This window comes from Nyctereutes procyonoides, unplaced genomic scaffold (assembly GCF_905146905.1).
Source record: "Nyctereutes procyonoides isolate TBG_1078 unplaced genomic scaffold, NYPRO_anot_genome, whole genome shotgun sequence".
Taxonomy (NCBI): Eukaryota; Metazoa; Chordata; class Mammalia; order Carnivora; family Canidae; genus Nyctereutes; species Nyctereutes procyonoides.
In genome coordinates this window covers 20943535-20969769 of record NW_026575052.1, presented here as the reverse complement: position 1 = coordinate 20969769, position 26235 = coordinate 20943535, and the positions used below count along the sequence as shown (strand labels likewise).

General features: G+C 50.1%; 1 protein-coding gene across 5 annotated transcripts in view; it reads right to left on the bottom strand.

Annotated features, from left to right (window-relative positions):
• Positions 1-1469: 1469 nt before the first annotated feature.
• Positions 1470-26235, bottom strand: part of NOD2 (nucleotide binding oligomerization domain containing 2) — a 36772-nt gene continuing 12006 nt past the window's right edge. For 2 of the 5 annotated variants that reach the window (XM_055332100.1, XM_055332103.1), the window contains 10 exons: positions 23900-24005; positions 19541-21356; positions 15120-15203; positions 14819-14902; positions 12208-12291; positions 10279-10362; positions 9455-9538; positions 7828-7911; positions 4298-4381; positions 1470-2799 (listed from right to left, as the gene is read on the bottom strand). In XM_055332100.1, coding sequence (XP_055188075.1) covers positions 2727-2799; positions 4298-4381; positions 7828-7911; positions 9455-9538; positions 10279-10362; positions 12208-12291; positions 14819-14902; positions 15120-15203; positions 19541-21356; positions 23900-24005 — 2583 coding nt within the window. In that variant the 3' untranslated portion in view covers positions 1470-2726. The remainder of the gene's footprint in view (positions 2800-4297; positions 4382-7827; positions 7912-9454; positions 9539-10278; positions 10363-12207; positions 12292-14818; positions 14903-15119; positions 15204-19540; positions 21357-23899; positions 24006-26235) is intronic. The other 3 variants (XM_055332105.1, XM_055332104.1, XM_055332102.1) reach the window with 2 other exon arrangements.

Here is a 26235-nt window from a genome sequence, read left to right as displayed (position 1 = left end):
CAATCTAGCATCTTACTTGGGGTCACACCACCTTCTTCCTTCAAGTCTCCCTCTGCCTTTCTCTTACAAAGTCACCTGTGGTTGCAATTAGGGTCTATCTAGATAATGTAAGAAACTCTCCCCATCCCAAGATCCTCCTCTTAATCACATCTTTATTATTATTATTATTATTATTATTATTATTATTATTATTATTATTTGAGAAAGAGAGAGAGCTTGAGAGGGAGAGGGGCAAAAGGAGAGGGAAGTAAATCTCAAGCAGACTCCCTGCTGAGCACAGACCCTGGCAGACGTGGGGCTTCATCTCCTGACCCTGAGATACTGACCTGAGCCAAAGTCAAGAGTCTGATGCTTAACCAACTGAGCCACCCAGGCACTACTTAATCACATCTTTATAAAGTCCCTTTTGCCACATAAGGCAACAGTCAGAGGCTCCAGGAATGATGAGCTAAATATTTGGGGCCATCACTCAGCCTAGTACACATACCAAGCTCTTCCCCATGACAGGGTCTTCATGCACAGTGAACAAGCCCCCCCCCCACACACACTTTTGGCAAAGCCAGCCCCTTCTCATTTTGGGGTCCCAGCTTACAGGTCTGTGACCAATCCCCAGTTTGAAGGGTTCCCCTCTATTTTGAACCTTTGTTTCTTTCCTCCCTACCACTTACTACAGCAGACCTTATTTTATATATCTTCCAGTTCACTAGTATCCTTCCTGCCTCTCCTCCCTCCTCAAGTGCCTTGAGGACAGGGATCATGTCTGTTTTGTTCATCCACCGACGGTCCTAACATATCTGGCCAACACATCACTGACGAATGAATTTAAGGAAAATGAAATTTACAATCCAAGACGCCACCACACGAATGGACTGCTGCGTATGGTCCTCGGGGAAAGCAAGCCCATCCATCTCCACCTTCCTCCTGGTCTTCTGTATCAGAACAGTTGTCTGGACAGAAACTACCACCACCACCGAGAGCCCACGGAGATGCCGCAGCCATTTAGTGAGCCAGGCCCACGCAAAACATTTCAAGGGAGCGGATCTCACTTCAGTGAGTAGCCACCTGAGCCCTTGCTCATTAAATGGAGTTGAGAATGAGGTCAATAAGGCCTACCCAGGAGGCTGCCCACTGAGGAGAGCTGTTCTTGAACCTTCTCCATCTCTCCCCTGCTAAAGACTCTTGGAATCACTGGGAGAGAATCAAAGGAGGCCCAAGGACCTCCTCACACTTGCCATTCAGCCATGTGGGGCACCACAAGGATCCTCCCTGCACAGCCTCAAATTTCACGCAGGGTTAAACCTTTCTGAGCCGAAGCCCAAAGGGTTTTGTTCGCAAGCCCATTTCTAAGAATTGCTTTTGCCCCAAACAATAAATTTTCTGCTCAAAACAGCATTCTTCCCCCTCTAAGTAGAAAATTGTGCTTTGATATTTGACAACACTCAGGAATGTTCGTTTTTTTTTGTTTTGTTTTGTTTTTTAATGTTTGGTCACAATGAAGACAGCTTTGGGGACTCCACAGATTTCTTCTCTGTGACTATTTACAGCATAACATTCATTGTTGTGTTTTTTACAAAAAAAAAAAAACAGTGAATATAACAAAGTGGTTTATAAATATTAACCAGTTTTCACAAATAATAGTGTTTAAATAACAACACTTGCAGAGCACCTGAGTTTACAGAGGTTGAAGCCTCACGCATCATTTGGAGAAAATGCAGAAAAACATGTGCCTTGTAAGGAAAAGGCTTTGATTTTGCCCCTGTAAACGTTTAATCCATAACTTTAAGTCACATAACACTGGACCATCTCTTATGCATGTCTTTTGGAAGTCGGCTGTCAGAGTCCAGCTCCCAGGCATCAACGGGAGACCTGGTGGGACTGCTCAAAACTCTGGCCCAGACTGATCCTAAAAACTGCATTCTGGTGGGGAGTAGTTTCCAAAGGCTTAACTGAATGAAGACTAATTGACTTCACTGGAAATGGAAGTGTGTGTGTGTGATATCAGCTGTAGCATGGTCTTATTTTTCTTGACAATCCAAAATGTCTTGGGGAACAAATGGCTGTCATGTGTCCCCTTTCAATAATGTCTTAAGTATTAGGAAGGACGGCAGGTAAATTAGAGCCCTTCCCACTCTGCGCAGGTGTAGGGGTGGGGGTAGGGGTGTGGTGGAGGGAGGCTCAAAATATCAAAGCTGACGACACCGGTATTCTGAATCCTTACTCACAAAGGAAGTGCCAGGTGCAGGGGTCCAGGATGGGTGGAGGGACAAGAGGTGGGGAACGGCCTGGATAGATGACGACCCACGAGTTAAGACAGCAGAAAACTGCTTCCTGACTCCCTCTCCTCATTGTGAAGCAGGTGGAAAGGGGCCTCTCATATGGATCTAGGTCTCTACAGCAACAGGCACACAGTGATGCAGTAACACCCATGGGCCCCACTGACCCACGTCAGACCCGCTGCAGGTGGAGAGGAGCTGGCCCTCTTCTGCATTCCATGGACGGAATCTTGGGAAGAATTGGATGCAGAAGTAGGCTGCAGAAATGTCCACTCTGAGGGGCGCTGTCACTCCTTCTTCTGCCAGAACAAAGATGACCCACTGTGCCACCCCTGCCCTGGGAAGGATGCAGTTCTGCGTGAATGGGCTGCTGCCAGACGTAATCCAGCTTCTAGGACCCACACCCACAGCCTGTTCGCAAACAAACTGAGATAAATGCTGGCCCCCCCGGCTTCAGAGCAACAGTCTGGTGTCCCTCTGGCTGAGCCTCTCCATTTCCTCCAAGGAGAAAGTGTTGCCTCGGAGCCTAAAGGGGGTAAAGCAAAGAGGGGTTTCGATGAGCACTGAGCCAGAGTGGTGCTTTTCATTAGAAGCCGCTACTTTCTAAGCCCCAGGCCTAAATGGCCTGGCCCCTTGAGCCTTCCCATGTGGGTGTTAGCTCGGTCCACCGGTCCACCAGGTGGCTCGTGAATCACTGTATGTGATGAAGCAAGCCTCCGTGACTCTGCAGAGAAAATCCACACCAGACCCAGCCGGCCCCGACTCCCCAAGGCCAGCAATTCTTTTTTAAGGCAACAGCAGAATCCATCAAGAATGCAGTGAGCAAGCCGTGATGCCCTCCCATGCTCTGCCAACAGGCAGCAAATAACATCAGAACCCTTAAAATATCAACCTGATCTTGGCTTCCTTCCCCCGGGGACACAGAATGTGACATTTCCTATAACCATGCGATGGTTTAAAACAAACGCAAAAACAAAAACCCACACATTGCCCAGGCCCTGAGGACCTCATGGCCTACAGGGATTACACAATCATCCAGAAAGGAAAAAATCTCTTCCCAGGACAGACTCCTACAAGTCTTTATTTTTAACTTCATCCTGCGATATGTATTGTTGCTGCTGCCTTGATAGGATTTTTGAGGGAGAGAGCAGTCAGTCTGCATATGCAAAAAAGCAAGGGTCACAAGCTCGCAGGGATGAGACAGGTAATATGTAGCAGTCCAAGTAGCCGGTCCAAGACGACAGGCTTGGTGGCCGTGCTATGGTCAGCATGAGCCAGTCTGCCCAGCTGAGTGGGATCAGTCCTTCTCTACTCTGCTTACTTACCAGCATTTTCCGGTAGGAACCCAGAGTTGGAAGCTTTTAGGAGAAACCTCAAAAAAACAGATTTCCATGGGGAAATCTCCTACTTTTAAAAGGCTGGCTTCTAGCCCAGAGACTGAAATGGGTATAGCGGGACATTCACTCTTAACATGTTAAGCCAGAGGAAATCTTTTTACTAACTCTGTGAGTGATAAATACATCCCTGGAAAGAAGGAGGATCAATCTCTCAAGTTGTGACTCACTGCTTTTTTCAAATGCATGAAGGAACATGGCTTTTAATTATAAAGATCTAGAAACACTGTGCAACAGTACCCGCCTCCCACTGCCGATGTCACCTCCATCCAAGGGCTCTGATACAACAGCCTTGATCTAGGAAGGCAGGTGTAATGGCCCCGAGTTCTTGTGGCCGTGTCACTCATCCGCCACACCCCCTCCTTACACTGTTACCTGGAACTGAAGTATTCCTGAATACTCAGGACTTAAAAACAAATCACTTAAAAAAAAAAAAAAAAACCAGTTGGTCCATGCTTGGAGATATAAAAACATCTTTCTCAGAGAGAGATTAGATCCATTGCATGCAGAACGCTACTGAATGTCAGGGCCCAGAGGGAAAATGCCCAGGTATCCCTCTCTCCTGGCTCCATTTTACAGATTGGAAAAGTGAGGCTCAGAGAGGTAAAGAGGCCTGCCCAGGGGCCTTACCAGACTTCCAGGATGGTATCATTCTTTTCCAGGGCCTGCAGGAGGCCTTCTGCCCCAAGGTAGGTGATGCAGTTGTTGGACAGCCTAGAGAGTAAGATGGACAGGTGAGCTTCAAGGATGCTTGATTCTCCTCTTGGGCCTGTCCCATTAAAGGAAGCTCTGGGAGTTGGCCAGCCTACAGAAGCCCACCTGTCCCCTTGACATGTCCCTCTCCTGTCTGTGATTCCCAACGAGCTCATCCACAAAGGCTCAAGGCCTTAAGGGAAATTCACCCTTGTCCCCTCCGCTATACACAGTCATGTATCTAATTAAGTAGCTACTGCCTTAGGAAGTTGCTATGGCACGGGGGTTAAGTATGTGAATTTTACTCCTGGGTTCCAATCCAATGTATTCCACTTCCTTTTTGATCTCAGGCAAATTAGTCCCAATTGCCTCCTCTGTAAGACAGACCTACGAAAGTACCTACCTCACGGAGTCTAAGAATTAAACAAAAGGATGGCATATTCTGTGGTACACTGGGCACCATACTCAACTGAAAGGAAATAATCAATGAAGAGTAATATTTTCATCTGGGGGGAGATGGGGGAGAACAGGGATATGGATTTGAGAAAATACGAGGCTGGCAATTGGGCGGGGAGAAGCACCTGGTCAGGGACAGCAGGGGAAGAGCCATCACCCCATGCTGTCCTTTAGCTCATAGCCTGGCTCTTGAGACAGCTCCACTACGTACATGTCTGCCCTCCATGATTTCAGGAACATCCAGGAAGCTGACCCTAAGCTAGTACTAATAATAACAACAGCCAATATTAGCTAAAATCCTACTATGTGCCAGCTTGATACCTCTATCATTTCAGTGGTGCTTGCAACCCTAAAAGCAGGGTCCTTTTTACCCCTGTTTACACTCAAGGTTATTTGAGCACAAATCCAAGGAGAAATGGTGGGTAATTGTGGAGCTGGGGTCCAAACCCAATCCCTCAGAGCCCACACATTTAAGCAATGTTTGGCAGTCACTCTGCCTGGAAAAAGAAAGATGTGGGGGGATATACATATATATATGTATATATATATATACATATATATATATATATATATGACGCTTGGTTTAAAAAAAACCTTATTCATTTATTTGAGAGAGAAAGAGAGTACAAGCAGGGGAAAGGCAAGGGACAAGCAGACTCCCCACTGAGCATGGAGCCCAACTTGAGGCTCCATCCCAGGACCCTGGGATCATGACCTGAGCTAAAGGTAGATGCTTAACTGACTGAGCCACCCAAGCACCCCAACAAGCTTGGTTTTCATGGGGAAACAGTAAGGGATGCTAGAGTTCAGTAGTGCTTAATTATAAGACTCGAGGCTAGGCAGCGTGGGACAGCCCCTGCTGCTATTACCTGGCAGCCCTTGGGGTCAACTGGGGTAAGTCTGCAACAGCGAGGGAGGACAAATGTGCCATGTCCACACTTGGTTAATACTAAACCAGGTACTGCCAAAGGCCCCTGTGTGCAAAGCCTGGCATCCCAGCTTAGACAATCCAGGCATCACCCAGGCCTCCCAGCCCCATTTCACCCAAATGACGAGTGGAAGTGTTTTCCCCAAACATTTGGCAACTTCCTCGCCCCTGCAAAGCAACACAAACAAGTGTTGCCAGAGTGGATGGCGGGCTGGCAGCAAAGCAGACACTCTCCTAGAGGCAGCTGTCTGCCTGCCTCTGAAGGCAAGCGTTTTCCCCGGGGCCACATTTGTCAGGGCAGATGCCACCCTTCCTGTAGCACAAGGAACCATCTGATGATGCCCTGACGTCCCTCTCAAGTGAGACCTCTGGCACCCCGGCAGGTGTGGCGCCAGCCTTGGGGAGCCCAGACACAAGCCCATGATGATCACTAGCTGGGCTCCTCCTCACATCTGCTGTCCCTCCCTGACCCTGTGGCCTGGGAACCTGCCCACTGAGCCCGCCAGCAGTGGTCACCACAACTTCCACCCAACACTGCCACTATCCTGGACCCTCTGGCTCCTGGACCCTCACAGAATCTCCAGCCAGCACCTGCCCGCCTTCACCAGCCTTCTCCACTGCCACCAGCCTGATACAAGTCTCCTTCATCTCCTGCCTGGAAGACAGCAGGAGCTCCTGACTGGTCTCCCCATTTCCATCTTACCCCTCCTGCATCTGTTCTGCACAAAGCTGCAAGCATGATCTTTTTATGACATAAATCAGATCATGTTACTGCCCTGATTAAAATCCTCCAGAGGCGTCTCAATGCCCCTAGAAAAAAGCCCCAAATCCTTCCCATGGCTCTGAGGCCTATGTGGCCTCCTTACCCTGCCCCTTTCCCCCTCTACCCTTCCCTAACTACAGTCTAACCACGCAGGCCCTGCCCACTGTTCCCAAAACCACCAAGCTTGCTTCTGTCTCAGGGCTTTTGCACTTGCAGTTCGGTCCACCTGGAGTGCGCGGTCCTGAGACCTCGACATTACGAGAACAGTAACTTTTCTTGTTATTCAGGTTTCAATTCCAATGCCACCTTTTTTGCCCAGGCAGCTGCAACCCTGCCCCTCCAGACACTCCCTGACACCTCTCCCTCTTGAATTCTCTTTGGAGCCTTTATTATAAGTAATCTTGTATATCTGCTTACTTGTTCATTATCTGCCTCTCCCCTAGAATCTAAGAGCTAGGGGGCTGAGGCCTGTTGTGTTCTTTCCACCACTCTATCCTCGGGGCATCCAACAATGCCTGGCATAGTGAGTGCTCCAGAAATATTTCTTGCATCAATACATAAGTGGATGAATGCACGCATGGATGCACAACAAAGAAATGAATGAATGCACACGTGAATAAATGCAAGCACGCCTGCCTGCGTAACACGAGAGAAACTAAAGATGATTGGCAGAAGAGGTCGGCTGGAGCCAGAGATGGCCCCCTGGAAAGGGGGCAGACATGTCCCAGAAGCCCCATTAGTAGATGCCATCAGCAACCCCCCACACATGTGCTCAGGTTCCCCGTCTACCTCTGAGGGCTGCTCATTGGGAAAACCTCTGCTCTCTGCTACAGACCCCAGGAGCGTGCTCAGCTGTGTGCAGGGCAAACTGGAAGTGCTGGAAAATTCATATCCCCACAGGCACACCAGTGAGGACAGGCAGTTAGTGGATAAATACCCCTGCTGCCTCGCTCCCCAGTTGGGTAGGGGCTCCTGGAGCCTCCCAGCAGGTCTGAGCCCCAGCTGCCCTGCGTGATACCCCGGGTGATAACTGCTTGATGACACACCTGTTACTGTCCCCACACCTGATACTGGGTCCCTGTCCTCCCCTACATCATTTCCCTGACCTCCCACCACTGTGTGCTGGGACCACCTCCTGAGTAAACAGCTTGCCCTGGAATCTCTGTCTGTGCTTGGGAGGAAACCCTGACACTACTGCCAAGTCACCCTATGGGAGTTAGCCAGGCAGGAAGCTGCCCACATACACCCCCTCGCCCCTCCCTGCCCCACCCCCACCGGGCCCATCATTATCGTCCTGGTTCCTGCTTATAGGCTCCTTACTTCAGAACTTTCAAACTTGAATTCCTCTCAAGTCCTTTGGCCAGAGAACACACACCTTCATCCCGGAGATGGTTCTCCTCCAGGCTGGCAAGAACAAGAGAGAAAATCCAGTTGATGTGGTAACATTTATTATGGAAGAGGTAACATTTATTATTCTAAGAATGTACCTGCTTGCTCCCCCAGTTAGAAAAATCCAACATCTGAAAATCTGAAATGAAAATCTACAGTTACAGATAAAGTGAGAACTAGAAGAGTAGGGTGTGAGGGTTTTTAATTCCAGGGGTGTCTTTGGGAGAGAATTCACCCCAGGCCTCCTCTACATGAGAAGTTTCCTCATGTCCCAGGGACTGAATATCCATGTTTCCTTTCTTACTATTGGAAGTCTCATTCCATTTGGGCAACCATGGGCTTGGGTAGGGGGAATAAAGCTGCATTTCTCACTCTCCACTCTGGCCGGGGTTGGCCAGTAACATCCACTCTGCTGTGAACCCATAAGGGGAAACTGGCAGATGGGGGCCCTGGAAATGCTCTTAAAAAAGAGAGAGGCCTCGCTGGCCTGTACCTCCTGCCCTTCCTGGATATACAGACTGAATGTGGGGACACAGAAGTACTGCAGGTATAGCGGCCATCTGGGACCAGGAGGCACCCAACCAGGACAGTGAAGCCACAGACATGTGAAGGGACAGAGACAGTATCAGACCCCTGCTGGCCTCATGGAGCCATTACACCACCCCATGCGGCCTGCCTGCAGACCCGCTGGACGGGAAGAAAATAAATCCTTTACTGGTTTGAGCCACGGGACATGGGAGGTTCCCCCGCCATCATCTGCAGCCTAATGTATTTATAACCAATAGACCCACGGGGGAGACGTGTCTCTAACAAGAATTTCCAAGTGGTAAAGCCCAAGCAGGACATAATCAATGGGACACTGGCAGAGCCAGGGGGCCCTGCTGACAGCCAAGGCCACCACAATATCCATTTTGTGACAACGATCAGGGGTTTCAACACCCTCCTGCTTCATGGAGAAGTCAACATTTTATCTCCCTGATAGAATCAGGGACTGCCCAGAACATGTCATACGGAGACCAGACTAGAGGCATCTAAAGGACGGGAAACTGAGAATCAGTTTCAGGTCAACAACGTAAGCACAATTTATGGTTCCCCTTTACAGTTCCTCCAAACCCCAATCCACCTTCCAAGGTGACCCTCACTCTACTCTCTGGTGTTCTTGGGCACTCAACTTGACTTAGAAATAAAACATTCTGATAGAGTAACGTATGCTTTACAGTTGGAAGCAGTCATCCCTCATTTTATGGGTAAGAAACCCAGGATTCACAGAGTATTATATGACTTGCCAGAGAGCACAGCAGGCCTTGAAGCTCAGCCAGCTTGATTCCAGACTCTCTGCTCTCAACTATCATGCCGTATGGAGGCAGTATACAAACCCACAAATACAATTACCCAAAAACAATTAGGACCTTCACGCCAGGCTCAATAGGCTTCATGCTACTTGGGACACAGAAAGACAAACTCAAAGGCCAACCGCTCAATTATCCACTCCTGTTTTATCTGCTTCCACAGATGAGGCCCGGGAATAAAGAGCGAGCTGTGAATCCCCCCAACTCACCAGAGTTCTTCCAGTGCCACGTTCTTTTCCAACATTAATGCTAAGGCTCGAGCCCCGACACTGCCAATGTCGTTTCCCACCAGGCTGAATGGAATCAAGGAACAAAAACATGTCAAGGCACAGAGGGTCCTCAGAGATAAGCTAACCCAAGGAAGGCAAAAGGCACAACACCTAGAGTCCAACTACACAGTGGGTGTCATTTCAGACATTACTAATTGACCACAGTGCTCTTTTTCATTCAGCCCAGAAGCAGCCTTCAACTCCTTCCTGGCATGATGCCCTGGGCAGCCACTATTCATGGATTGCTGTTGGTCCTGGAGATAAAATATATCTAATCCAGCCACAAATCTTCAATTTATAGATAGGAATCAAGACTTTTTTTATGAATTTTTTTGGTTTTATTTTTTTAGTGAGAGTTGAGAGGGAAGGAGGGGAAAGAAAGGGGAGGGTAGAGGAAAAGGGAGAGAGAGAGAGAGAGAGAGAATCTCAAGCAGACTCCCCCCTGTGCATGGAACCTGTTGTGGTGCTGGATCCCAGGACCCTGAGATCATGACCTGAGTTGAAATCAAGAGTCAGATGCTTCACTGACTGAGCCACCTAGGCACCCTTGGGAATCAAGATCCTAGAGAGGAAGAAGAGACACTCCAAAGTGACCCAGAAAGACTCAAATGTCCTGACTCCAAAGCTAAGGCTCTCTTTCTTTCACCCCACTGCCTAACACAGCAGGGTAAAAACAAAGTTCAAGCAAATGAAGGACTTCCCAAAGTGGCCCAGGCTCCTCCCTCTTGCTGGCTCCCTGTGGCCAAACAGACCCAGAAGCTTACCTGAGCCACCTCAAGCTCTTGTGATCACCCAAGGCTTCAGCCAAGGCCTGGGCCCCCTCATCACCCACCTTGTTGCCCCAGAACCTAAAAAGGCCAACAAATTGGGTCAGTCAGTAAGTTACTGCTATATGTCCTAGACATGTGTTAACAGTGCCCTTCCTCTCTGTGTCCCAGACCAGAGGGGCAGGACCACTCAATTCCAGAAAGGTCTCAGTGGGTCTCCTAGGTCCCAGCAAAATGGACCTGCCTCCCCCTTTTTGGAGGAACAGCCAAACTGCACTCATATTTTTCAGTCAGGTTTACAGAATAGTAGAGGCCCACCTAGCACATGACCTCAGGCTCAGGGAACTCACTCTCAATGGCAATTCACACAGTTGTGACATTTTTCCTGACCTTTAGGTCAGATCTGCTTCCTGGGGAACTGCTACCCTTGGGGACCACCTGAAACAAGTGTCACTCTTTTTCCACAAGTCAGCATTCTCTCTTGCTCCTCCCTAATATCCCCTAATCCTTCATGGCATCAAACTCCTTCACTTCCAGGGTCATCCCCCTCAGACCCACTTGCAGTTTGGATGGATGTTTCCCTTTGCAAAGGTGGCACCCAGCTCATACCTTGCGGCTGGGCTGGTTTACACATAAGAAGTTTGCCTGGACCTGAATGTGTACAAGTGAGCAAAGCTGGTCAAGGTATGAGGTTCACTGCACTTTCATTCATTAGGTAAATGTTTATGGGGTTCTGGCTATGTACCAACATGGCTCTGTGCCCCAGGGAGAGAGCAAAAAACCATGTAACAGCAAAAAAACCTGAACCCTAAGTGTGCCTCAACATGAGGCCCTTCAAACAGATGACCGCCAGCCAGCCAGTGAAATACTAAGCAGCTTGTCTCTGAAAAATGAAGTCATTATGGTACGAAAGATATATTGTTAGGCAAGAAGGAAAAAAACAACACTCAGAACAGTTTGGATCAGACAATAGTAACTGGAGGTTTTAGCACAGTGCCTGATCTAGAAAGGTGCCTTAATAAACATGTGTTGAAAGAGAACACCCCGCATATACTAGTTGTGAATCGAGCAGGAGAAAGCTTAGTGGGGCTGGGCCACCCTGGTGCTGGACTCTATGCTGCTGATAAGGCAGCCTGGAAAAGGTGCTGACCTTTGAAGGAACATGGTCCCACTCTGGTTCACACGGAGCTTGAGGGCAGCTTGCCTGCCAGTGAAATGGGTTGAGTCTTAAGTTAGTCTGTCTTCCTACAGTCTTGGGTTCTCAAACTCCCATTTCTCATCAAAGGGACCGTACTTCACACCAGGTGAGAAGGGACAGGAGAGGCAGCTGCCACTGTGGGGATGGTCACTCAGCCCAGCAACCAGAGGACGCCCCTCCACCCCCACTCCAACACTCTCTGGGGACCTGTGGTTTGTGGGACTGTCCTCCACCCTGTGTCTGAATCGCTGCCCTCCCTGAAAGGTCTGGCACAGTCCTGCAGCAACAAGCGCTCTGAAAGACCTGGTGAAGCCCCCTTCCTCCCGGGGCCACCTGCATCTCCTCTCTGGCTTCTCGTCCTCGGCTGCGGCTGCGTATCCTCTGGGGGGACTTCTTAAAATGCCTGATTCCTAAGCCCCACACCTCAGGGTGGGGCCCAGGCAATGGCATTCTTCAGAAGCTCCCAAGTAGTTCCAATGTGCACACGAAGGTGAGAAGCACAGCCCTAGCACCAGCAAGGACTGGAGGGCTTCCTTCTACAGGCTCATGGGCACTGCCCCCCCACATCCTGAACTTCCTGTTTATTGAGTGAAAGGCAATCACGAAGCAGCCAAGGGCCACCCACTCTCTGCCCCTGACTCTGGGGAACTTCCAGCTGAAACATTTCACCCACCTCTACATCCTCCAACCTCCCCATGCGGGTCTCTCTGCCCCAGAATCCAACCTACCCCAAGAACTGCAAGGAAGTGTTGGCTCTGAGCCCCTCGGCCAGCGCCTGGGCTCCTGTGGCAGTGATACGGTTATTCCCCAGCCTGGAAGGGAAGCAGGAGACCAAGTCAGTGAGGCACAGGGAGATGTGAATGCCCAGAGAGCCCGGGGCTGGTGATGGTGGGAAAGTGTGTCCCAGACACAGAAACACGGAGAAAAGCTTTGAGGACCTCTCTGTAGGATGCAGGAGCCTATTCTCTCCCTCCTGCCCGCCCAAGAGGCTCAGTGTGTGCTCTTCTAGTCCTGCTTGGGGGAACCTCCTCAGTAATGATTCCTGCTCCCGCTACTTCATTTCCCGGTTACAAAGGGAAAGAAGTGGGGAAATCTATTTTGCAAAGCCGTGTGACAGGTACAGGCAGGAGGCAAATAGGCAGGTGTCTCAGGAGGTGGTTTCCCCAGGAGATGGAGGGTGAGTCACTCGCACACCTTTTCCTCCTGTGTCAGCCACCAGCTAGTGCTAGGATCTAGCTCCCCTGCAGCTTTCCTGGGCCCCCCACTGGTGCAAGGAGCATTCTCCTGTTCCAAAAGAAGGCAGGCCGACCACTGGGAGAGGGGAGGGGATCCTGCTGAGCCAGAGCTGGAGGCAGGAGGCTCCAACCACATCCAGATACCTCAGAGAGTTTCAGAGAGCTCCCCAGAACTCTTACTCACAGCCCCAGGCTTCCTGGAATGGATAACACACTTTCCTCTCTTTAGAGAACTTTCAGATCCTTGAAGCTACTCTAACTCACAATGTTGTAGGGCAGGTCCCATTATCCCCTTCGAGAAGGGATGTGGTGGCCTCTCATACCTCTGACCACACAGGCCATGTAACCAAGGGCCCCTGCTGCCGTGCTGGGAAACACAAGGTCGCCTCTGTCTGGAGGCCGGCTTCCCACAGGTGGCTCCAGCCAACGACAGGGAGACCCAAGATGCTGCTGGGCCAACTTGCCTGGAACTTGCCACCATCCGTGCTCTCAGAACTGTACTGAAGGCCACGATGCTTCCTCCCAGCCATCCCTGCTTCCCTCTCCCCCTCACTTAGGGTGAAACCTGCCCAGCAGCCCACTGACGCTCCCAGCCTCCCCCAGCGCCCTCCCCCAGCGCCCCTCATAACCATCTTCCCCAACAAATTTCTTGCGCATCTAATCCCTCTTCAGAGGCCTGAACTCCTGTTGGACAAACATACTGAGAACTTGCTTGATTATCCATCATCTTTTAGCCACTGCGCTCCCAACATAAAGCACTGACTCCATTGTGCCAGCTTTCTATGCAAGTTATTAACTCGTTTAATCATCACAACAACCTATAAGGACGCTGTAATTACTATCTGCATTTTGCGGAGGGGAAACAGAGTCACAGACACAGGCTGACCCACGGTCACACAGCAAATGAATCTCAGGGACCTTGGACCCAAACCTTGATTGGTCTGGCCCCAGAGCCCCATGCTCTCAACGATCCTGCTATGCTCATCCAAAACACAGGCCTCAAGCTCTGAGTGTGGCACCTTCTCACTACCACACAGTCCTCTCTGGGCACAGCCGCTCTCAAGATTCTGAGTCTGGGGGAAGTGAGCAGGTGGTGGTGGCAGAAGCGGGTCCTTCGTACAGCATGGCACCTCTGGGGTTGGCTGCAGCAGCTCTGCTTGAGATGTGCTACGTGGTTAGTAATGCAAAAATGGCAGCTCCTATCCCCAAACCCAGCCCAGCAGGTAGAAAGAATGGATGAAAGCAAGTGTTCGCTTTGCCTTCTCTCACTGCCACATAAATCCAGGAGACAAGATGATCCCAGAGTTAGAGAGAGACACACACACAGAGAGAGAGGCCAGGCCAAGCCAGGGGCCAGCAGGAGAAGTGCCATAATGGTGTCAGATAGGAGAGAGACTCCAGTTGAGCCAGGAGGACCAGGAGCAGCAGAAACGCAGGCTGGGCAGACTGGAGTACAAAGCTGGTGGATCCCTGGGTGGCGCAGCAGTTTGGCGCCTGCCTTTGGCCCAGGGTGCGATCCTGGAGGCCCGGGATCGAATCCCACATCGGGCTCCCGGTGCATGGAGCCTGCTTCTCCCTCTGCCTGTGTCTCTGCCTCTCTCTGTCTCTCTGTGACTATCATAAATAAATAAATAAATAAATAAATAAATAAATAAATAAATAATTAAAAAAAAAAAAAAACAAAGCTGGCACCCACCAAGCGGTGAAAGGACCGTCTGAGAGCTTTTCGGGGACTGGCTGCCACTGCTGCGATGGGAGGTGACTGCTGCATGCCTCCGCCCACAGCACCCGCTCAGTGTACATCAGGGAGCTCAGTAACCCCAGAGAGCTTGTGACACTTAGACACCGGGAAGGAAAAGGTCCTGGAGACCCTCTTCAGCCCTGGGGGCTAAAGCCCAAAGGGCAGGCAGCCCTCAGCAGAGTCAGTCCAGAGTCTGCTGGGATGTCAGAGCACTGGCACAACCCTGCTCCAGGGAGATGCCGGCCCCATATGCAGCCAGGAGATGGCGAGTCCAGTAGAGGCTGAGCCAGGGCCCAGACCAGACCAAGCTGCCTCAGCTGCGCAGAAGACAGCTTCCAGGGAAAAGGAAAGCCCCAGGCTCACCTCAACGCCAGGAAGTTCTGCTTGCACGCAAGGAGCCTCGCCATGGAGTGTGCACAGCCATCGGTCAATTTGTTGTTGAACAGCCTGGAAAGTTCCGAAAGAGAGGAGCCGTGGAGACAGAGCACAGCAGTCAGTGACCACCCGAGCCCAGGGTAGCCGGGTCCCTCAGCACAGGAACTGCCCGTACCTCCGACCCTGCAAACATCCCCAGCCCAGCTCAAAGCTGCTGCCCAAGTGGCATGACCTGGAGAGTGGCTGGGGGGACACGAGGCCCAATGTCTGTAGCCCTAGCCCGACTTACGCTAACTTCTGCAGCTGCTCGCAGTGCAGAGCATGCTCGATGAGCTTACAGATGCCTCGGTCTGAGATATTGTTATCTCGCAAGCTGAAAAAAGACAAAATAAATAAATCTGAAAGTGGAGCTGATGGGAGAAAAATCAAATAAACAAGGCCCCCCCCAAAGAGACTTTCACTCATGCCCTAAGTGCCAGCATCTGTGTGTTTGGAAAACACCTCAAGGACTGAGCACCTCAGAAAAAGAGGAGACACCCCCATCCCTGGTTAGAGTGCTGATGTCATGCCCTAGGTGGGGGACAGCTCAGCCAGCAGGGGCCCAGAGCTCCTGCTAGAGAACACTGGCATCCTCGAGGGTCACTGACCTACTCTGAGGCACTGTTTCCAATTTTGTAACACAGAGTGGATCACCATAGCAGCCTCACAGAAGGTTCTGAGGTGGGATGGTGTGTTGGGAACTAGCCAGTACGCCCGCCCCCTTGGGTGGGGATGGTGGGTACCTGATGGTAGACCAGTTAGATAAGAGTGGCCAAGACTCTGGAAAACCAGCATGTGGGCTGTGGTTAATGACGTCCTGCTGTCCAGCACTTCACCCCAGTGACGTCACTCTCACAGGCAGACCCTGCCCAGCACTCTTCTCCCAGACACACCTGATCACAAGATCTTCAGAAAGCATCTCTAAAATACAGATTCTCGGGCAGCCTGGGTGGCTCAGTGGGTGGCTCAGTGCTGCCTTCAGCCCAGGTTGTGATCCTGGAGTCCCAGGATCGCGTCCCACGTCGGGCTCCCTGCATAGAGCCTGCTTCTCCCTCTGCCTGTCTCTCTCTCTCTTTCTCTCTCTCTCTCTCTGTCTCTCATGAATAAATAAATAAAAATCTTTTTAAAAGATTTTTTAAAAATACAGATTCTCAGGCCTCTCCCCTGGAGCTGGCAATTCTGTATGTGTGGGGCGGGGCCCAGGGATCTGTGTATATTACCAGCGGTGCCCCGGATTCCTCATTTTCAGGACATCGGGAAGACCCTAACTTAAAGCTTAACAACGTGGGCTCTGGAATCCCTCAGTGGAAATTCTGGTCCTTAGCAGCCCCTTCCCAGCTATTTGCTGCTCCCTTCATCTGTAGAAAGGAGGGGATGGTCTTTCCAACCCCACCTGGCTCTGGAGAGTAAGATTTAAAGAGCCAGTGCACAGAAAGCCCTGAGAGCACCTGGCAAAGGTAAAAGCTACCTGGAATCACGACGGCTCGCATGCATGGAGCACCTGCTGTGTGGACACTAGACTTAGGGACTTCTCGATAGTAAAGGTATTTAGTCCTCACAAAAGCCCATCATATAGGTACTATTATGATGTCTATTAAAGGGAGGAAATTGAGGCACAGACAAGTGAAGTGGCTGCACCAAGGTTGCACAGTGCCTAAAGCATCTGGCCTGTGAGGTCTGGCTCCAAAGCCCACCCCGAAGCACGGCACATCTGATGCCTCTCCCCCAAGGCCTTCTACGGGCTTCGAGAGCTGTGATTTTCAGGCTGCAGGTCAGCGACCGGTAGACGGGTCAGGAAACCGACTCTGAAGGTGCTAGCAGCATTTTTAGAAGGGAAAAAGAACAGTGGATGGCATAATGCATCAGGGTTTATGCAGCAAAGTCATTCTGTGAAGCTTCTGTTTCAGTTTTAGATGCCTGTGTGCCCGCTTGCACCTTCTCTCTCACGCTGGGTCACAGTCAAAACATTCTGAAAGCCAGCACCCTAGAGTCAGAGCCAGGGCCTGAAGAAACCTGTATGGGGGCACTTTGTAGACAGGTTTCCTGGGGGCTGAGGGTTTCTGTTGGCATGGAAACATTTCAAGTGGGAGAGGCAGTATGGCTCTAGGGCAGAGGAGCCCCCCTTGCCAGTCTCTGTCTCTCTCTCTTTCTCTCTTACACACACACACACACACACACACACACACACACACACACAGGAAATGCCCAAGCAGCAACCTACAAGTCATTTCCCCTCCCTCCCACTGCTGGCAATTTCGGTATAGAGAGCTCAAGGCCTTCTATCGCTCATGGAAAATCAAGCTGGTTCCCACAAACCTCCCCAGACCCAGGGACTGAGGATCCCTGGGGACAGGCCCTAGAATCTGCATTTCCACAAGCTCCTTTGCACCTATAGGCCAAGCACAGGAAGCAGACCATCCTCTGAAAATAGAGACAGACCTCGAGCCCCTCCCCCAAACAGCCCTCAGCCACATCCTGGGAGTGACCTGGGCTTTTCTGAGGAGAGGGGGTCCATTCATTCTAGGGATGGACTGGTCTGTAAGGATCACCCAGGCCAGTGGTTCCTGACCTCTTGGGGCTCGAGGACCCCTTTGGGAACAACAGGTCCACTATTCAGAGAAACCCATGTTCATATTAATGTCAGGAAAATGTCTCACAGACAGGTCTCAGGCTTCCTGAGTGAAAATATGGTGTTTCGTCCTTCCTGGGGAAATAGAGTTTGGTGCAGGCCATCTTCTGTTTGCCAGGCCAGATCCACTTTCCCCTCTCTACCTGGATCTCTGTCCTGAGCGGGTGATGCCCATGGACTACAGCAGCAGGCATCCTGCCCTGGCCCCCTGTTGGGTGGTAAAGGCAAGAGCAGGAAGGGGAGGCAGGACCAGGGTTTATTCCCACACTCTCCCAGCCTTCTGCAGTCTCAGTTCCTATCAGGCAACCTTCTCCACACCTGCCCCCCAGCTCTGCCCCTCTAGGCCTAAGGAGAGTGACAGCCTTCTTCCCACCCCCACGCCACAGTCACTGGCCCCAGGACCCTGCACTGTCCCTTCTCGCTCTTCCTTACTACTGCCCAAGCCTCTGTAAACAGTCCCTTTACTAAACTCTCTGCAAATCACCCAACTTAAATGTGTCAACTATTTCCTCTGGATATTTTCATAACATATATTATTTATAATATCCACATTAACTATATGAAATATGCTACATGTTATTATTACATTATATCTATAAACTTACAGCAACAAAAGGGATAACACAGGCCATCACAGTTTCTAATAGATACGCATATGTCTGGGGCATCTGGGTGGCTCAGTGGTTGAGCATCTGCCTTTGGCTCAGGTCATGATCCCGGGTTCCTGGGATCGAGTCCCGCACTGGGCTCCCTGCATGGAGCCTGCTTCTCCCTCCGCCTACGTCTCTGCCTCTCTCTCTCTCTCTCTGTCTCTCATGAATAAATAAAATCTTAAAAAAAAAAAGATATGCATATGTTTGTTCCAAAGAGAAAAAGAAACCTTGCTGCTCCGCCCCAAGAAGATATACCATCCTAATATATTCAAGGAGAGGCTTGTTTCTTGTTGAGGGCCAAGTAAGAGATAAACCAAAAGCCCCAGAAGGCTGGGAATAGATTTTAACTTTAAGTGACCCCTTCTGCTTTCTGAGGTTTTAAATGGGGAGGAGGACATCCCCCTTTCAAGGCAGGAAGGGAAGCTGAGGAGCCTGAAACATGCTGGCTGCTAGACCCTCTGTTCTTCATCTGGCCCAAGACGTGGAGAGACCTCCACAGATGCTGGAACAGATGTTCCAAAGAGGGGAACCTCACACCCTCAGATGCAGTGCTAGAAAGCAGTACAGGTGACGGCAAAACCTCATGTGGATGGCACACTGCATGAGGGATGAAAGGGTAGGTGCAAGTCTGCAGCTGCTTTCTAGCTCTTGCATCCTGACATTCTCATCTCATTGGGATTTTAAAATCTCTCATGGGACACAAATCACCTTTAAATTTGGGGTGGTTCCTAACACGCATACACATATTTGCACAAAACTCTGCATGTCACTTCAATAGGTCCTCATCGAGCTTGAAACCTAGCCACAGGCAGGTTGCTGGTGGGAACAAGGACCTGGCACCAGAAAGATATGATATGTTAATCCCAGATCTGCCATTTCCTGTGTCACTCTAGACCAGTCACTTTGTTTCTCTGGGCCTCAAATGAGGATCACGGGGAGAATAACGTCCCTGCCAATGGCCCAGGGCGTGTGCAGAGATTAAAGGGATTAATTTCAGGTGCTGGGTGACTCAGTCGGTTAAGCAACTGCCTTGGGCTCAGGTTGTGATCCCAGGGTGCTGGTATTGAGTCCCACATCAGGCTCCCTGCTCCATCTCTGCCTCCCCGCCCCCCCCCCCCCAATGAACAAATATTTTTTAAAAAATCTTTAAAAATAAAAAAAAATAAAGGGATTAATTCCAGGAAGTGTGTTACACAGCACCTGACACACAGGACACTCAATAAACCTGGCTGTCACTATGGCCATGAAGCTAAGGCCCAGACCAGGGAAGGGGTGGCAGCGGGGCTGGCTCCAGGAGGAGACCCCGGGAACCCAGCACCGTGCTCCCACCATGCACCTCAGTGCCAGCCTGCCCACCACACCCCGCCAGCACTGCCCTGCGACACTCACTAAAGAGCCTTGCAGACACTGAGGCACGGCAGCAGCTGCTCCACGCCAATGTCACCAACGGAGTTGTGGTCCAGCTGCAGGGCCACAGGCCGCCGGAGGTGCCGCAGCACGAAGGCCAGGGCAGCACACTCGGGGGGGCCCACGCCGCAGAACGTCAGCTTCAGGTGCCCCACTGTTAGCCCACGCACCGCCTCCCTGGCCAGCCGCTCCTCCTGCATCTCGTACAGGCTCCGGATGAGCCAGAGGAAGCCGGGCATGGCATGCATGCTCTTGGCCTCCCCTGGCACAGCTGGTGGGATGGAGCGGAAGTGCTGGTGGAGGCTGCGGGACAGACAGCCCTGGGCCCGGCCCTGGAGCCGCAGCAGGGCCTCCTCATTGGCCTGGCACTCGGCCAGCAGGCCCCGGTGCTCCCGGGACAGCAGCCCCGCCAGGAAGGCTGCCATGATCTGGAGGTTGTGTGGCTCAGCCTCCTGCAGCAAAGCCGCCAAGCTGCCCTCCTTGCGCTCTGAGCGCGGCACGCACGTTGTGGGCAGAAGCCTGGCCAGCAGCGAGCTGCGCGGCCCGTGACAACTGAAGAGTTGTCTAAGCAAGGACGGTGACACATCAGTGCTGAGCACAAGGTACAGGGCTGCAAAAAAACACTGGAAGGTGATGTGCAGGAATTCCAGGGGGGTGGTGCTCCCAGGCCCCACGCTCTTGGCATGCACCAGGAAGCCAAGAGAAATGTCCTCATCATCAATGTGTGCTGCCTGGAGCTGCTTGGCGGAGAACACGTAGCAGCACATGCCCAGACCCCAGAGAGCCAGCCGGCCCAGGTGCAGGAGGGTGGGGAGCCTGCCTCGAAGCAAGCGCGATCCCAGACTATGGGGGACGGAGTCTGGCGGGGAGGCATGCAGCAGAAAATGCTGCAGGATCAGCAGGTACATGTCCGTGGAGGTCTTTGGGGACCCCCCACCATGCAACAACAGCTCCTGGTGGCATTTGGACACCATCCATGAGACAACAGGAAGGTGGCACAAACCATGCAGGGCTGAGGTCGTTTTGAGCAGGCGGATGAGGCGGTCGGCCACCCCTGGCTCACGGTGGCACTTCCTCAGGTACAGCTCAATGCCCTCTTCCGAGAAGCCCTTCAGGTTGATTTCCAAGCGCAGGTACTTCCTGAGTAATGCCGACACTGCATCAGGACGGCTGGTCAACACCTTGCGGGCATTCTTTAGCAAGTTGCCCTGCAGAAGGTTGAACAGCAGATTCTGGACAGATGTGGGGTCGGTCGGAGAGCAGTGACGCTCATGATCTGAGAACCTGAACCTGAACTCATCAAAGCCATCGAAGGTTAAGAGAACACGGTTGGGGTGGTCAAGGAGGAACTGAAAGACATCCTGTTGGCCAAAGTCAGGCCAACAGCAGTGTTCAAAGAGCAGCATCTGCACAGAGAGCGGCTTTGCCACGCACTGCAGCTGCCGACAGCTGAATGGGAAGACAAAGAGAAATTCCTGGAAGTCACGCCCTGCAGCCCACAGCAGGTGCATTCGCTGCAGCAATGTGCTCTTACCACTGCCTGCCTCACCCACCACCAGCACAGTGTCTGCATCTTCATTGAGGTGGCCACAGGTACTGAAGAGTTCCTCCAGGCTTAGGGTAGCAGGGCTCTTCTGCGGGGACCTGGCCAGACCCATTTCTGTTCGGATCTCCAGAACATTCTCTGTATATATTTCCTCCAGGCAAAGATTCTCTGCCCCATCATAGGTGCTCAGAAAGCGAGACTGAGCAGATATCGTGGTCCTCAGCTTGGACATGTACTTCTTACATGCAGCATCTGGAAGACCGAAGAAGAGGTCAATGAGGTAGGATGGTGAGCAAGACGGGACCTGAGGGGGCTGCATGGGGAAATGTGATCTTAGGCATGGAGAGAAGAGCCAGTGCATGTGAGTTCTGGCTCTCCACTTATAAGTTATAACATTCCTAAGCCTGGGATTCCCCACTGTGAAGTGGAAAAATGGTGGTCTCTACCTTACAGGGTTTACATGGATCAAGTAAGATAATTCATGTCAAGTGCTTCATTCAGTGTTTAGGCATTTAGATTAAATGTTAGCTAGTGTTATTATTATTACTACTGACATCAAGAACAGCTGTAAATTAGAAGGAGCACCAGGCTAGGATCAGAAGACCTGCATGCCAATGCCCATCTCACCATACTGGTTAGATGGCCTTAGATAAGCCACTTCACCACTCAACCTCAACTGTGTCTTTCTAAAGAAAAACAGAAGGTGTGAAAGCCTAGCAGCCCAGTTTCTGAAGTCAGATATGCCTGGGTTTGAAAGCTGGCTCTGTCATTAGCCTGCACAAGTCACTCCTTTCCTTTCCTTCCTACTTACTTAGCTCCAAAATTGGGGACAATCCATACCTTGAAAAAACTGTTACGGAAAGACATGAGATAAAATAGAATTGAGAAGAATGTCTGACGTGTGGTAAACTCTCAAAAGATGGTATTTATTATCATGATTACTAACATGTTTGGTAGGCACAACAGCAGCACCATGTCTTAATCCTCAGGATCTGTGAATATGTTATCTTACTTGCAAAAAAAGGGACTAGATAGACGTGATTAAACTAAAGAGACAGGGACATTATCCTGGATGATCCAGGTCGACCTAGCCCTGTTTGGTCTCAGGGTCACCAGGGTGCCAGGGTCAAGCACTTGGACAAGAGTCCTGCATCCAGATTCACTTCCCCATCTCCTTCATGTAACCCTCAGCAACCTTCTTGCATGCAGGGTGTGTCCACAGGGCTGTTGTTTTTTCTTTACCATCCTAATAACCAATGTGAGCAAACCACTTTCTGTGTCAGGGCTCAGTTCCCCTTTTAGGGAATGGGGAAGTGGTAGTCCAGAGCCCCCAGGGTGGGGGGGACCTTAGAGCATCATGGCCTCACTGTTTCCAAACAAATATTCAAAGCTAACAAGTACTTCTCACAGAGCACACAACATCCCAAAGCTATATTTATGGTCATCCAAAGCACCTGCCCTGTGTTTGTGTTCCATCTTCTGTTCTCAGAGCTGATGATTATCACTGCTCTTAATGCCCTCTGGAGATACCAGGAGCCCTGAATGGATACCATAAAATATACACTTTCCTTTCTAATACCCTGAGTTCTAATGCAGGTTTTCCAGACACCACCACCAATATAAAATTCTCCAAAAAAAAAAAAAAAATCTCTCTCATTTTAAAAACAGGCACACGTCAATTGCCAATTTTGGAATGGTCACCCTGGGGAATCTGACACCGTGTCATAGAGTTACAACACATGAAAGCTGGCTGTGCTTGATGATGTCAACAGCAAACTTTAACCAAGGGCCAACCCAAGCGCTGTGTTCTGTGCTGCGGAGCCCCTGCTGGGACACTGACATCTGTGCTCTATTCTCAGGGAGGTGGTGCACACCAAAATGCCAAGCACTGGCTTCTAGCCATCCTTCCCACAGGCATGCTTGCTGCCCAGAGGGTAGAGCCCAGGGTGGTAAATCTACCTGCCAGCACCACCCACAACTCGGGGGGGGGTGCCCACTGCCAATAAGCAATCCCTACAGAGATGTAGGAGTGAGATATGCCAGGCTTCCGCCTTCTCTTTACAACTGACAATCTCTTCTCCCAAGAAAAGGAAAGCAGCAGTGGAGACAGTATAAAACCAGATCCATCCTCCCACCTCGTTGCCCACCCTCCTTGCCCCAGTTTCCACTGTAAAGTGGAAAAAAATGACACTGATTTGTCAAGGTTGCCACAAAGGACAGATATCATGAATAAAGCACCTGGCAGGATGCCTGTGATGTTCTAGCTGTGGTATCCAAGCCCCCACCACCACCACCTCACACGATTCCTGGGTTGGGTTGCTGACCATGTGCAATGAGAGATACCACTTTATCTAAATCCATTTGGTCCTGGAGTTTCTGATAGTGAGTAGCTAAATTACAGAAATCAAGAGATAACAACCCTATCTCAAAAGTGGATCCTTTTCAGGACAGATAATAAGAGTTTGGCTAGCGAGGAACAGCTGTATTAGCTTCAGTGCGCAGTCGGCTCCAGTTATCACTGTGCAGCTCAGGAAGTCATAAAAGCTAACCCTAATATTACACATGGTAATCCTTTCAATCCTCCCAATAGCCCAGTGAGTCAGTGGTGCCGTTATCCTTGAAATCAGGAAACTAAGTCTTAGGGAGGCTTGCACAGCCTGTAAGTGGAATTCTAATGGATGCATCTTGCTCTGGAGTTTTGCTCTTCACTGTGAATCCCTATAGCCTTTCTTCCCCTTTCTGATGAACTGAGAACATATATATGCATATATATATATATATATATATATATATACCTTCAGAAGGCAGGGCCAACGGGACTGGCAATTCCTGAACATGTCGTAGAAGGAAGGCAGCCAACCCATTTGCCTTCACTGTGGCAAGATCGAGGAGCCTCCTTGCCTATGGGGAGATCAAGAGTCAGTATCTTTCCAGAAAGGCTGGTGGAGATGAAGTGGGAAGGTTTCTACCGATTACTACAATTTCATCTCCCTTCCACCACAACAAAAGGACGGAAAAACACCCAAACAGCAAGATGAGTTTGAAGAAGTCACCATGGTGTTGCGTGGTACACACCTACCTGGTCTGGCTCCCACTGAAACAGGAAGAAAAAAAGACATAAATCAATAAACATGCAAGGATAGAAAAAACAATGCTGGATGCTAGAAATCGTTTGGAAGAGAGATGATTTCATGGAGCCCTAAGGCTTAAAATACCAGCACGAGTCTCATATTTTCACATTTTCATCTCCAATCTGAAAAGTTGCCCTGAAACTTGGACATACACATCTAAAACTGCCTACCCACCATCGCTACTTAGATGTCCCCTAATCACCTCCCACTTAACGTACCCAAAACCAAACTCATAATCTACACCCACCCCTCAACTTGCAGCCTTCCTCCTTCCAGTTAATGTCAACTCCACCCTCCACCCTTCCACTTGCTCAGAATCACCCTTGAAGTTTCTCCTCTGCGATCCACCAACAAATCCTGTTGGCTTGAACGCATTTTCAGAACAGCACAACAGAAGGATAATGCAAGACACAAATACCAGAGATGTATTTGTAATTTTGAGTCTTCTAGTAGCCATATTTTTAAAGTAAAAAATAAATGAAATCAATTTTAATCATATACTTTATTTAGCCCAATAAAGCCAGAATATGACCATTTTAACAGGTAACCAATATTAAAAAATAAGATATTTTACATTATTTCTTTCATATTAAGTCTTTGGGAGAGAATCCCATGTGGACCAGCCACATTTCAAGTGCTGAAGAGCCACATGTGGCCAGTGTCTACCATACTCAATGCACAGCTAGAGAGCCCTGCCACTTCTTGTCACCTCCTCTATGCCACCATCCAAGCCAGTATCATTGCTCACCTGGAAAATAGCAAAGGCTGCCTAACTGGTGTCCCTGCTTCTGTCTCTGTCCCCATAATCTATTCTCAACACTGCAGGCAGAGTGTTATTCTTCAAAAATAAAAGCCAGATCATACCTCCCCTGTGTACAAATGGCCCAACACCTCCCTTATTTTCTCAGAGCAAAAAGCCAAGTTCAACAGTAAGGCTCCAAACAGACAAAAGTACTGTCTGTGACCATCAGGATTCTGCTTAGCTTCTCTGACCTCACATCCTATTGCTCTTCCCCAACTCATTCTACTCAGAACACCAGCCTTGGGTTCTCTGGAAATATCAGGCATGCTCCCACCTCTGGGCCTTTGCTGGGGCTGTCCCCTCCTCAATGCCACCTGGAATGCCCTTCCTCCAGCTATCCACATGACCCATTCCCTCACCTCCTTTAAGCCTTTGCTTAAATATCACCTACTTGAGAACTCCCTGACTACTCTACTTAAAATGGTGATCACTACCTCTACCTCCTATAACTTTCAACCCCCAAACCCACTCTACTTATTTTCTACAGCACATGTTGTCACCTTCCAATGTACTCTGTCATTTGCTTCCTTTTGCTTATTGTCCACCTTCAGGACAAGGATATTTGTCTGTTTTGTTCACTGATATACCCTCAACACCTAGAAGACTGCATGGCACAGAGCATGCATTCAAGGACTTATAAATGAATGAATAGTAATAGAAGAGCCCAGAAAACCAAATCCTAAACCAACAAATGGGCAGGCTGAAAACCACATAATATAATCTCATAATCTATAAAGATCTTTGGAATTAAGAGCATCGGGTACCTCCAGAACCAAAGGGAATGATTAAATTAAGGGGGCTGAGTCAAAGTGGTTTATAAAACAGATCTCTGGTTCCCTTTCCCACTCCAAGCCAACAGCAACTGTCCCTGTGCTGCCATGGCAAAGTGTGGAGATTTATATCCCGGAAAGGCTAAAACAGGATCCCTGGACTGGGAGGCACCAAGCACAGTAAAAGCAGTGGGTGTCATTCCCCAAAAGAAGGTTTAAATGACCATGTGCAAAATGAGTGCTGAACACAGAGACCTCTCCCCACCACTACCACCACCCAGCCCTCTTACTCACTGGGCTCCCGCAACTTTGGCAATCAGACCTTTACCTCCAGGCTGGAGGTCTGTGAAGTCTGCACTGGTCACTTGACCGACCTAGGAGATAAATACCCTTACTTCCCAAAATGTATACATTCAAACTCAAGGTAG